General features: G+C 34.0%; 1 protein-coding gene across 3 annotated transcripts in view; it reads right to left on the bottom strand.

The window, feature by feature from the left end:
* The window catches only part of STAG1 (stromal antigen 1), a 428247-nt gene that overhangs the window by 83397 nt on the left and 330429 nt on the right, over window positions 1-14421 (bottom strand). For all 3 annotated transcript variants that reach the window (XM_013061415.2, XM_004762454.3, XM_045088872.1), the window contains 2 exons: window positions 13734-13848; window positions 4517-4634 (listed from right to left, as the gene is read on the bottom strand). In XM_013061415.2, the coding sequence (XP_012916869.1) occupies window positions 4517-4634; window positions 13734-13848 (233 nt within the window). The remainder of the gene's footprint in view (window positions 1-4516; window positions 4635-13733; window positions 13849-14421) is intronic.

Here is a 14421-nt window from a genome sequence, read left to right as displayed (position 1 = left end):
GAGCAAGTGAGCACAGGCAAACATAGTGGCAGCAGAGGCAGAAGCAGGCTCCCTGTCGAGCAAGGAGCCCGATGTGGGACTCGATCCCAGGACACTGGGATCATGACCTGAGCTGAAGGCAGCTGCTTAACCAACTGAGCCACCCAGGCATCCATCTTACCATCTTTTTAATATAGTCTGCTAGAGGCTCTTACTCTCTTGTTCTTCCTGCTTTTGTCTCCTATTCATAATCTTTAAAACATGACTATGGGCTCGCTCTTTATAATCCATCTTCCTCCTCCATATTTTTATTGTCATTTCCCATAGAGAGCATTGCCACAGTTATCTAACTGGTCTTCTGCCTATCCCAAGCCATGTTTACAATAGCACTTTTCTTAAAATATGAATTGGATCATATCACTCCCGTTTAAAATCCTTCCATGTTCCCCTACTACTCAGAATGAACTAAATAAATCTACTTACAAACTAAAACGTTCTACATTATCTGGCTTCTGCCTCTATCTCATCTTGTGCTACTAGTTCACTACCAGGAGCTACTGCAGCTCCTGGAACATAACAATATCATTCATGCTTCAGATCTTTGCAACTGCTATCTACTCTACCTAGATGGCTCTCTTTTGACACTTCCTTGGCTAGCTCCCTCATCTTTTAGATTCTTGGCTCATAGGTGGCCTCCTCAGAGAAATCTTCCTTTAAGGATTCAATCTGAAGATAGACCCCTCCTTATTATCATCCCTTGAAATTATCCAGTTTACTTGGTTTTGACCTGCCTTCCCCCACAAGAATGTAATCTTCATATGGGCAGTGAGCTCAACTTGTTTAGGACACTACACTAAGCGCTAAGTGTGAATACTTAGCATATAAAAGGTGATCAATAAGTATCTTTAGATTATAAATACAGTAATGATTCCCTGCTTTGAAGAATTCCATTTATCCACATTTACCTTATTCAGTATCTGGATTATAGATTTCTACCAACAGAAATTGCCACAGAAGATTATCTACATTAAATTTGGGGGATTTTTCTTTTTTATATATGAAACAGAAGAGACCACATAAATTAGATGACTTACTTATGATCTTGTTACCTGGTTACCTATTACCAAGGCCCTCATATTATTCTAAAAATTTTTCTATATTACATACACACAATCAACACCACCATCACCACTGACAAAAAACCCTGTCCTTTAGAAACACTATGAGGCAGTCTTTGACTACTGTGATTTAAATTAATACTGATAAGTCTTTGACAATGTGTTTCCCCAAATTTTAGTCCTGTTTCCAACTGCTAACTAAACTTTCATCCACTGGAACATCTTTTATACTCCACCTACATAAAATATAACTTAATTTTTAATCATTCTGAAAAATAATTAAGATATTGGTGGCATTTTGCTACCATAAAATACAGCAAAATAACAGCACAGAAAATTGCATTGGATGCCATTCCATGCCAGAGTTAACACTACACATATGAACAAATGTGTGTAAAAAGTAGAGTCATGATACAACTACCGTTCTGTACTTGTTATTCATAATTTCCTCAGCCTTGCTTCCCAGATTCATTCATATCCTAAAACTGTGGTTCACTTAAGAACTTCTTCCCATTTTATAACTCACTTATCTAACTAAAATCAAAGCAACCAAACCAAAACAAACTAACTTAACTGAAGTTAAACCCCAATGTCAAATTTAAATCATACGAAATACCTAATAGTACACAGTTATTTCAATACAGTAAATTCATGCAAAATACACTGATAACTGACAGACTTAGTGATTACTATCTACTGACTGGCACATCTTATTTAAATGAGTAAAAAATTAACAATACCAAAGCACAGCACTTTGGCTCTTCTTCCCTTACTCTGCATCCCTCTCTTCTTGGGAGATTATTCTTGGAAATAACCTTACAGAGCATGGAATGACAAAAATAAAATGGCATAATAACATGACAATAAGCTCTAATAATGTGCTGATTCTACAGTGATGGTCAAGGGTTAAAAAAAAAAAAGGAATGTACTCCTAAATACTATGCCAGACATTTTGCTCAAGTGTTCCCTGGGCTGTACTGATTGGAAGGGGAATTGATTTTATTGAAATTGAAAATACTGAGATTCAAACAGAAACAGAATGCATAAAGTCAGTGAACTTAGTTGTGAATGTATGTAAGTAAAATAAGGAGAAAATGAAGAATGTATGTTCTTCCTGTGATCACAAAAGGGAAAAAAGATTTGGAGTAAAGTTGAGAGTTTGACCTAGTGAGCAGAAGGCCCCATCAACTTAGTAACAGACCTGACTTCTTACCAAGGATATCCAGTGGAAAAAATACATGTAAAAAGAGAAAATGATAATGTGGGATTAAATATACTATAATCACAGCTACCTTAAGAGAAGGTCTGGGGAAGTTTGGGGAAGGATTTCTGTTACAGATTAAGAATGAGGTTATAAGGCAAATATTTTGAGTTTAAAACAGGCAATTTTGTCAAACTCTCACTCTTCGCAAATGACATAATACTTGATGTGGAAGACCTCAAAGACTCCACCCCAAAATTGATAAAATTCTTACAGGAATTCAGTAAAGTGGCAGAATATAAACTCAATGCACAGAAATCAGTTGCATTTCTATATACCAACAATGAGACAGAAGAAAGAGAATTTAAGGAGTTGATTCCATTTACAACTGCACCCAAAACTGTAAGATACCTAGGAATAAATCTAACCAAAGAGGCAAAGGATCTATATACTCAGAAAATTACAAAATACTCATGAAAGAAATTGAGGAAGACACCAAAAAATGGAAAAACATTCCATGCTCATGGACTGGAAGAACAAATACTGTTAAAATGTTTATGCTATGTAGAGCAATCTACACATTCAATATAATCCCTATCAAAGTACCATCATTGTATATATACAATGGAATATTATGTAGCCATCAAAGCCCCCCAAATCTTGACATCTGCAGTGGCATGGATAGAACTAGGGGCTATTATGCTAAGCGACATAAATCAGAAAAAGGCAGTTATCATAGGATTTCACTCATGTGGAATTTAAGAAACAGGATCATAGGGGAAGGGAGGGAAAAATGAAACAAGATGAAACCAGAGAGGGAGACAAACTGTAAGAGACTCTTACTATTAGGAAACAAGTTGAGGGTTGCTAGATGGGTGAAGGTGGGGGTATGGTGTGGCTAGGTGATGGACACTGGGAAGGGTATGCGTGTGGCGAGCAATGTGTATTGTTTAAGACTGATCAATCACAGACCTGTACTCCTGAAACAAATAATATATTATATGTTAATTTATAAAATAATTTTTAAAAATGAATTAATGAGTAAAAATATAAAATAAAATACGCAATTTGGGCCACTTTCCTGGGTATATTTGTGTATGATGCATACCTGTTGTTTCTCTCACTGAATTTGTCAGAGCCACAGTAGATAATACCAATTATCATCACTGCCTGGAAGGAACACAGGGGATGATCTCTCTCCTACAGTGACCTGTTTGGGAAGTCTACTGCAGGGGATGGCTCATCTGTTCTTATATCCCAGGGGGTTGAATCACAAAGTAAAGTAGAGGAAACAGAGGAGGGAATCAACAGTATAATATCTTATTTAATTTTCACAAAAACTATGTAAGCTATGTAACGAGAATAACCTTTATAGTATAAAGAAAAGGAAGCTAAGGATCGAAAAATGAGGATACTAGTTACAAAGGGTAGAGAGTTAAAAATCTGAATGTATTTCCTTCGATTCTGAAGTCCAGGTTTAGTTCACAATTGTCGCTTACATCAAAGTATCTATATTCCAAGTCTGTTGCATGGATTAAGTGAAATAGCATTTCTTTAAAGTACTACTAGGGTTAGTTTGAAAAACAAACCATTTAGGGAAAAGCATTTTTTGTTTTAAGGACTCATTTTCATATAAACTTTTAGAATTAGCATATAAGCATTTTGTTAAACATACATATCCATTTTGCTGCTCATGTTATTATGTAACATATAGTAAGATACATACTCAGAAATCATCATATAACAATTAATTCTCTTTATTTTTTGAAGCTCAGTAAATGAATTTATTTTTTATTTCCTGGTTTTAATAATTAAGAAACATAACAAAAGGAGATGGTTATGGTCTAATTAAATCCTTGAGTGTCAAAGGCTTTTCCATACTCACACATAAATATAATAAAATTCTGGGTGCATATTATTTTTTACATTGAGTACATCAGTATTTTGTGTCTCAAATCAGCATAAAGAAAACTTTTTTTGAGTACTATACAATATGTATAAGTTTTAAAAACTTGTACAGCATGGTAGCCGTCTTAATCCAGAAAGATGTTTTAAACTATAGACACATCCTTACTTATTACAGGAAACAAACTGTTCTCTTTGCAGAAAGACACACAGCATGTTTACATATATTTATAAAGAGGTGACCTATACAGGGTGCTATGATTATTTATGGAAATCCGAAATAATATGAAATCATCTTGTCAAAATACTATACCTTCCTCTCCTTGAACAGGTTCTTCTAAAAGCAACTCTGTCATACATTCCCAGTCTTTTAACAGTTCTTGAGAGCTCTCCCACAAACTGTCCACCAAGTAGGCTGCATGTTCATGTAACTAAAAATAACAAATCAATTATGACTGAAGAATATTTAATGAAGAAACCAATACTATTTCAATTTAATAAGCCACTTTCTTTATAACTGAGATGGCCTGGTCACGACAATTCCAGGAGCCACTTCAAAAACAACAAATATATTTGTATGCCATTGTAAATAATGAGGATGCAATATGTAGACTTAATAAAAAATTTATTTTTTTGCAGTAGTAACGTTAAAGATCTCCCAGTCCAACCACATCATTTATAGATAAGGAAACAGAGTATAACTAGTTAATGGAATTTCTGAAATTACAAATAGGATCATGGTCCCTTTTCATTATTCTTGGTTTGTTTCTAAAAATAGCTTTTTTTTTTTTTAAAGGAATCACTTCCTTTCTCCCAGAATTCCTTTGAAAAATTGGTGCTAGTACTACTTAATTTATATGTCTGTCATCTTGGTCAAGGTCAAAATGTTAAGTTACTCTATTTCTTCTCTTTTGTATTTTCATTTCCATTTAATTCATTGCATTCCCTATTCCACCCCATCCCACCCCTCACCTTTTTGCTGCTCATTATTCTTGACAATTTTCTTTGGAATCCATGTTCCCACAGTAACAAACACTCTCATGTTCTTCATCAAACACTTCAGACCAAATATTCTACTACAAGTGGTAGTATGAAGAATATTATTCAAACAGCTCTTCAGAGAAGGTAAGTAGAGATGTTGGCATTGTTCTAGTTTCTGCTACTACAACTAACTTCTCCGCCCTTATCTAAAAGTTCTTCCTCCTTTGAGGCACATGACATCCAGATAAACCAGTTTCTAGATCAGAGTTTTTCAAACTGTACATTTCAACCCATTCATTAGTTGTTGAACTAATAATTTAATACATTGTGACACAAGTTAAAGAAACGAAACAAAACAAAACAGAAAAGCCTATATGGCACATAGAAAGTTAAGTACTACTTCATAGAACTCTTATTTGAGTTATATGTGCTTCTACTTGTGAGACAAAATACTTTTCACATCATGAATAGTGGCCCTCAAATGTATGCAAATCTCCTTTCTAGACCTACTGGTTGTTTACTGATATAACAGCGTATTTGGTAAGTAAGTGAGTTTTCTTCCTCATTCTTAATTCTAGCATTAACTCTTCTCTGTGCATTTTAATGACTGATTGAAAGCTCTGCTTCATTTGGACTTCTTAATTCTATACTTCATTTCCACTGCATTTCAAACCTTATATTCTAGCTCCTCAAGTGCCTCAGGAAAACCACACACATGTATATGCACACACAGAGAGCTTTCCAATGATTTTCTCCAGAGTAGATAATATAGATTGGCATCTCTACTTAGAAAGAACACAAGAAAAAGTTTATAGCAAGGTACATTCTAACTTTTCAAATTTACATATCCTAGGGAACTATTCCCAGGTCTTCACTAACATCATTCCAATGTTAGCTGTAAGTAGTGTACCACCTGGTTTCAAAAAAGGAAATTAGCAGCAGAAAAGAGAAAAACAAACAGTTTCAAAGTTGGAGCTATTAAAACCCATGCTAGAATGAAATTATTATTTAAAGGGTATAGTGTTTCAGTTTGGGAAGGTTTTTAAAAAGTTCTAGAGATGAACAGCATTGACTGTTGCACAGCCATGTGATTTAATTTAATGGAATGAATGATATACTTAAAAACAGTTAAAATAACAGATATTGTTATGTCTATTTCACCACAATTAAATAAACTCCTATGTTAAACATTAAATAAACTTGCTTTTATGCCTGACTCTGTCTACATGTTAAGTATGTCCATAAAATAGGTATAAAAAGGTTCATAATTATATTTTAATATCCCTTCTCTGTTTCTCTTATGTTTTTGGTCCTCAATTCTGTCTTGTCTTATATGGTACTGTCTCAACTTCCTGTAAGCATTTGTTAATTATATCTAGCCTTTATCCAGGTTGTTTATTTTCTGTGTATAAACTTCCTGTGTTTTGATTGATTTATTTTATAAACATTTTTCATCTGCTTATTTTATCCTAAATGACAATCAACCTTTTATAAATTTGTGTAACTGATACTGGAAATATTTTTGTGTAACTGATATTGGAAATATTCCTGGATTCTGATTTTCTATGCTCTACTGGTATTTTCTTGTCTTACTTGTGGTTTCTTCAGTTTATTTATTTATTTATTTTTCTGACGTATTTTTCTATCACTAAGGTCCCTAACACATTTATTTACTTCATTTAATTTTACATTGCACTCCTATATTTTAAGAATAATTTTTAGGTATTTGCTTTAAGCTTCACAGCCATAGTATGCAGGCTTAGTTTTATGTTTTTTTTCAGATTTGCTCACCAATATTTCTTATATTCCTTGTTTTCCTTTTACTGCATCCATTTTTTATTTTGCTAGAAAACATCCTCAAATAATACTTTCTATATAGAATACATGGGTGGTAAATATTTTAACTGCATGTTCTTTGACTAGCTCTTCCTCTCTGTTCTCTGTTCTCTTTACAGAACTCCTACAGACAATAATGTGTACTTCCCGTCTTTTACTTTGTGATCATCATGTATGCCCCAAGATAGGAAGACTATATCATAAATATTACGTCATGCTAATTTCTAACCATGTTATAATGATTGCTGTTACTCATACTGGTGTATTTTCACCAGTATGTCTTCTCACATTACTTACATGTACTACCTTCTGGAAAAAAATCCCTTGGTTTAATCTACAGCCAATACTTGGTTATGTCCTTTCAGGCCATTTAACGATCCACTTCACTCTTAAATTTTGGAAATCATGTTTCTAATTTCTATGAACGCCCCTCCTCTTTCATAATAGCTTCTTCTTATATCCAGGGGAATTAACCAAATTTTTTCACCAATACTGGGTTTTGTGCTTCAAGTTTCAGTGATTCTTGGTTAGTAGTTCCTGTAATGTTAATATTCTGGACTCGAAAATATTTGTAGTAAGAATGCCTTTCTTAAGTCTGATTGCAACGTCCTGGGTTCCAACGTTGTGCATGAAGTGAAAAGACGGAAACTATAATCAGGCAGGCTTTTCCTCTAACATGTAGGTATGGAAGTTCTTTTGAATGCCAAAGTTCCCTGTCCCTCCTGATGGCCATAAATTATCTGGGGCACTCATCCACTCCTTTGTTTCTTAGACCAATGCGCACATCCCAAATATGTTTCTAAAGGGAAGAATAAGCTCAGCTAAGGCAGCCACTTAATTAGTACCTATAATATAATCCTTTCACCAGTCTGTGCTGCTCAAATCTTTGGTTTATTTCAGATTTCTACCAGAAATCTCAAAAATTTTCGTGCTCTTCGTTGCCTTGCATATGGCTATGGGTTATTGAACTCAAAAAGAATTAATCATTAATTCTATAGCTTCCACAAATTCCTTACAGTTCTATTTCATCCTGACTTATTCAGCATGAGGTTTTCTTTCAGATGAGTAAAAAGAATTGTTGGCACAATTTAAAGATGACTTCTCTATGCCTTGAACTAAGGCATACTGAAATTCGGCTCAAGCATTTTGTCATTGTTCCAGAAATTTTTTTGTGTGATAGCCAGTATTCTCAATGCAGATGCTAACTTCTTTGACAATTTCCTCATCTTTTTAATTAGTTAAGGTGGTGCCTTAGTAGAATCCATTCTTTTAACACCAGTAACCAGTTTTTTCAAACTCAATGTGTATACCAGAAGGACATGTGAACGTGTTGGCCCATTTTCTGTTTCAAATTCACCAGTATAAGTAACAACAATCATTATAACATGGTTAGTCAGAAATTAGCTTGATGTAATGTTTATGATACAGTCTTCCTGTCTTGGGGCATATGTGATGACCACATAACTTGCTAGTCTCAAATCTCTGTAATAATACCATGTAAATCCATGTTGGAGAAAAAAAAAAAAATTCAAATATGGCCAGTAAGAGTAAAAGGTTATAACTGTCTTTCAGACATTTTATAGCAATGACCTTCTATTGGTAGTGAAAGATAAAGCTACAGGAAGGAAGGTCCTGAGGCATTCTCAATGGCTATAGAAAATCCTGGGACTAAAAAGGACCTGGAACCCTAAAAATAAAACAAAAATAAATTTTCTAAGAGGAATTTTTGGCATCATAATTTTATAAAAACAGCATGAAAATTAGTTATTTGCAAGCATTCTTCAGGAATTAGATGAAAAAAGGTAACAGATAAAGAGTCACTATATACAAAATAGATAACTGAAATTAGATTTAAATTTATTTACAAATTATATAAAACATATAGATTAAAATTATATATAAAATTATAATTATATCTAGGTGGATTTTACTCTGCTATATCTAAGTGTAACTTATTTCATAGGGTGTCCCCTAAACTTGTATATAAGGCAAATTAAGTTCATTTTTCTGGTGACCTTAATTACAATTTTCTGGGTACATTCTGATTCATCTTTAATTGGCTTCAAAATTACTCATAGTATTTTACATGTTTTCTCTGCCTGCTGACTTCTCCATCAAGCAGTCAAATACACGAATGGAGCTGACTGACTGTATGAAGCCTTACTTTGATTCTTTTTATGAATAATCATTTAAAATGTAAATAATCACCTCAAGTTACTAAGTTTAAAATTCTAAATACTCCTATACTGGGTTTTATTCTCTGTTGAAACAGAGCCAGTTGTCAGTGAATCTTAAAGAACATACAAAAACAAATAAGAAAAAAGGCTATCATTCATGAGCATTATGGGCAGATTCCTTGGATATGTCAATAATGTCTATTAATCTTCCATTTTATATGACTGTGATAATTACCGTCTTCATTTCATATGCCTAGAAGGAGGCATATTTCTACATCATCAGCAATGTTTTGGGTTATGCTTAATGGTTTTAAATAATTATTAATAGTATCTTTGTTACTCTAAAAAGTATCCGTTTATACAGTTCTATGGTCACATCAGATATAGGGAAATCTGGACTCATCACATTAAAGTACCATTTTCCTACCAATTGTCAAACATCTAAAGCACACACAAGGTATTTTTTTTACTGAAATCAGTGACTACTATAAAGGTTGTGATGGCTTTAAAATGTCACTTTTTGGTACAAAAAGAAAATTAGTTTAGATCTATCTCTTAATCTCCATCATTTCTCATGTAATTCATATATAAAAGAGGTAAACTCCTCTTTTTTTTTTTAAGGATTTTATTTTATTTATTTGACAGAGAGAGATCACAAGTAGGCAGAGAGAGAGAGAGGAGGAAGCAGGCTCCCCGCTGAGCAGAGAGCCCGATGCGGGACTCGATCCCAGGACCCGGAGATCATGACCTGAGCCGAAGGCAGAGGCCTAACCCACTGAGACACCCAGGCGCCCGCAAACTCCTCTTTTGACTATAAATCTCAGTATTTCAGAATTCTAGTTTTAAGACTAACCCAGTAAAACAAAGAAAAAAAAAGATGATAATTACTTCAGTTAATCCTACTGATTAGTAATTTATCTGTAAACTAGATTTGTTCCACATTACGACCTCTAAGGTTTCTTGCAATTCAATTTTTTATGAGTCTATTACTAAAATATTAGTAATTAACATGTGTTGTAGTAATATAAAGAGGAATTCAGAGTAAAACATAATAAGAATCCCACCCTAAGAATACAGCTTTAATAAGCTTTCAGTTCCAGGTGTACATTAGTTTTACAGGGTAAGAAAAGAGATTTTAGCAAAGATGTTTCTTGTGAAACACATGAGACTAGAAAACATTATCACAAATCGACTAAAACCTTTTAAATACGATTTGCAGTTGCTTCTGTATCTGACAAGAATGCCATAGAGAACTGGGAAATACATCTTAATGTTCTCCTAACACTTTAGTACACAGCAGCAAACACAAAAATATAGTAAGACCACCTGAAAATAGAGTGGCATACACATTACAAATTACTGCTTTAATTAAAAGATGAAACTGTGTAAAACTAAGTACTTACAGTCTTTTAATATATCAAAAAGTAAAGTCCTCAGGGTTTCAGAGATCCAAAAAATTTTCCTCCAATAAACAACCAAACTCAATTAGTCTAGATCATCATATTTCTTAAAGTTTTCAACAAATATTTTAAATATTATTTACATGTCTCATCTCTATCAAATTTTGAAACTATTTTTGCTATTAAAGTTACATTTTCAAAAAGGATTTGACTTTGCAAAATACTTTTAATCCTATTCCTTTAAAACCTAAGGAGCTAAAGGTATACTTGAAATGGTCTATCACAAGTGTGAGATATAATGATTAATGTTTTATCTTAAACCTCACAAGTATTCTGTATTTTCTTCCATAATATATCCACACTTGCTTTTTAAGAAATTAATGTTTTAAAACCTCAAAACATAAAGTGTGGTCAGTCCCTGGACTGGAGGCAGAAACATTACAAAATGCATCTAGGAGCATTTAGAAATGCAGCACATTCTGACTACACCTCAGACCTACTGAATTAGAACTGGCATGTTATTTAACAAGATCCCCATGTAATCTGTATACATACTTAAAACACTTCCTAAACACATATCCTTTATTCAAATGCAACTCTGCAGATGGTTTTGTTTCTGACTTTATTCATTCTCTGTTCTTTCCAATTTGCCTAAGAAATACCAGTAAGTCTTCTGCTCTGCTTTGTCCTAATTCCACTCATTCTACTGACAGTTCCTAATTCTCTGATTGCAATTTCCCTATAGGCTGCTTGTTTGTCTACTTCTCATTCCTACAGAGTTTCTCTAGGATTTTCAAATTTGAGCAATCAGAATCATTGAAGTTTTTCACCTTCCTGGACATTCCAACACAAACCAAAAATCTTTTCCTGAGTCTAATTCAGGGTCCAAGATCTCTAGAATTTTCTGGGCAAGCCAAAGTTCACTTGTGCCAGCAAATTCTGCTAGGTACTGTATTATGAATGTTAATTACAAAAACATTTAAGTGATAAATGACATCAAAACATCACATGAAAATACTGGTAATGGAGACTGTACATCTACTAATTAAAACATTTAAATTCCTATTTTATTTCTCCTTAAAAATGTAATTTTTAAACAAGTTAGAACTAATAGTTTTAACACCTCGAAAACTTATACAAGATCTTTATATAATTTAAAATCTACACACAAAAATTCAAGGAAAAAAAGCAACAACAAACAATTAGGTAGTACTATGATACTATTGAAGTTTAAAAATTGCTAGCCTATATTCAGTGTGGACCTATACCTGCAAAAATACTCCCACAATCAGCAGAAATTGGTTGATACTGCAGATGCCTAAGGAGTGATACTAGTTGGCAATAACAAGAAGCGGACCAAAAAACTTCAAGGGAAAATCAGCAAAGGAAGTGTTCATTGGGACTTTGGGAAGCTCTTCTGACACATATTTGGGTATCTAAAAGAACATTTCTATAGGCAGAGCTGTGCTCATCCCCAGGAAAAGAAGCAAAGAGAATGTTATTCTTTCCCCTTGGGCTGTACTGGAGGCTGTGAGCAATCAGGAAGTGAAGGTTAAGGCAGAATTTCAAGCTTCCTGATGGAGTTGAAGATGTGTCTATATATAGAAGCTCTTAACAAATGCTGACAGACTTAACAGTTCAGGTCTTTAAGGTAGTTTCTGATCAATTGCTAGCTGATCACAAGTAGACATATCATAGTCAAACTGTTGAAATCCAGACACAAAGACAATAATTTAAACTGTAAGAGGATGTGAATTTGCAGTTAGGCAGCAAATGGTATCCCTCGGATGGATACCACTCCAACCACATCCATGCCAGTAATACTCAGTACTCACAGGAGAAACAGACATTGACTCAGCTTTACAAAAATTATGGCTTGTGGGAAAGGCAGTATTACTGATACATTCTGTATTAGATTGTTCCTCTGGAAGGTAGTATCAACCAATTTCTGCTGATTGTTTTTCACAAATGCCGTAAGAACATGGCTGAGGAAAGGCTATGGCTATTTGCACAGATCCAAGTGCTGAGTCTGGTCAGAGACAAGACTTGACCGACAATGGAACTCCTGAGGGAACCGTCATGCAAGTCAAATAGACACAACTTTCCAGATGAGACTTTTGGTGAGCTTCAGACTCCTTCTGTCCCTTCAGGGACTGCCAGACAATTGGTTTTCACAGCTAGTGTGGTTGTAAAGCTTTGAGTTTCAAAGACAATGTAGATCTTGGAAGAGGGAATTGGGAAAAGGGCAAGTTAAAACACCACAGAGTTCTCTAGTCTTACTGAGATTCCACTGCTTTTTGTGAGTAAATAACTCCTTGTACTGTTGCAAGCTTTTATTTAATTTCCAGAGTTCCAAAGGAGTTAATTTTGGCAATATTTTCCAGTCATCATTTTTATATTGGAAAGGTTTAGGGGACTCCTAAACCTTTCCAGTCATCATTTTTATATTGGAAAGGTTTAGGTTTAGAGGACTCCTTCCTCCACAGTCTGAAGTACATCGCCCTAGATATTAGGTTTATCGCTTTGAGTTCAATGTGTTTCTTCTTCTCTTCCTCAAATATTTGTAAGAACTTTCTACACTGTCCTGAGCTTTATGGTCTGGATTTTAAAAAATTAATAAAAGAAAAAAAAAAAACAAAAACAAACTCCCACAAAAGGCAGAATACAGATTCAATAATCAGATAATCCATGCAGGCAATTTTATAAGAAACAGGCTTATTTTCATAGGATTAAAAAATATCAATTAATTACAATGAATTAAATAATAATTTTATTTAAAATATAATTGAATACAAAAAATAGTTATGTTAAAATTTACCTCTCTTTTCTTCTTGTATTATTTAAAATAATTTTTTATAATGTATATTAGTCACCATACAGTAAATTATTAGTCTTTGTTGTAGTGTTCCATGATTCATTGTTTGCTTATAACACCCAGTGCTCCATGCAATACATACCTACCACCAGGCTCACCCATCCTTCACCACTCCCTCCTAAAACCCTCAATTTGTTTCCCGGAGTCCACAGTCTCTCACGGTTCATCTCCCACTCCGATTTCCCCCTCCTCATTTTTCCCTTCCTTCTCTTAATGTCCTCCCTGCTATTCCTTATGTTCCACAAATAAGTGAAACCATACCTCACTTTCAAGAAAGAAAAGAACCAGCATCCTAATGAGGTTCCCATTTGGACTGTTCCTTCCTCTCCTCTTTGCTAATGCTTCTTCTGCTTGTGGGTCGTGTCTGCTAAACAGCCTAGAAATAAGTAACAAAACCAGAGCATTATGAATTTGCATGGATACGAATTTTAGTCTTTTCCTTCATTGTACAAATTATTTCAGTATTTAAAAGGCAGTATCAGATATCAGGTTACTGATTTATTTCATACCATGCAAATGATGTTCTTATAGGTTAAAAATGGTTAGATCTAAACAATTTTGTACAATTCAATCATACAATGTAAAAGGAAGCTTTTGGACTAATCAGTGTTCAAATATTCACAAAAAAATATAAACTTTTTTATCCTTTATGATAGATGCTAGAACATATATAATTTTAAAAAGAGTTCTATTTTCTTAAATACTAATTTCAGAGTGAAGTAATTAAAGAATTTAACCATATGTTTTAAAGAAAGTGGGGCACCTGGGTGGATCCGTAGGTTAAATGTCCGGCACCCTGTTCAGCAGGGAGTCTGCTTCTCCCTCTGCCCCTCCTCCTGCTCCTTTTCTCTCTCTCTCAAATAAATAAATCGAATCTTAAAAAAGGTTATAAAAATTCATACTTTTAATGTTTACTTCTAGCATTTTCAGCTTATTACCTAAAAAGAGT

The sequence above is a fragment of the Mustela putorius genome, unplaced genomic scaffold (genome assembly GCF_011764305.1).
Source record: "Mustela putorius furo isolate JIRA1106 unplaced genomic scaffold, ASM1176430v1.1 tig00003834_pilon_pilon_pilon, whole genome shotgun sequence".
NCBI classification, from domain to species: Eukaryota; Metazoa; Chordata; class Mammalia; order Carnivora; family Mustelidae; genus Mustela; species Mustela putorius.
This window is presented reverse-complemented; position numbering and strand designations above follow the sequence as displayed.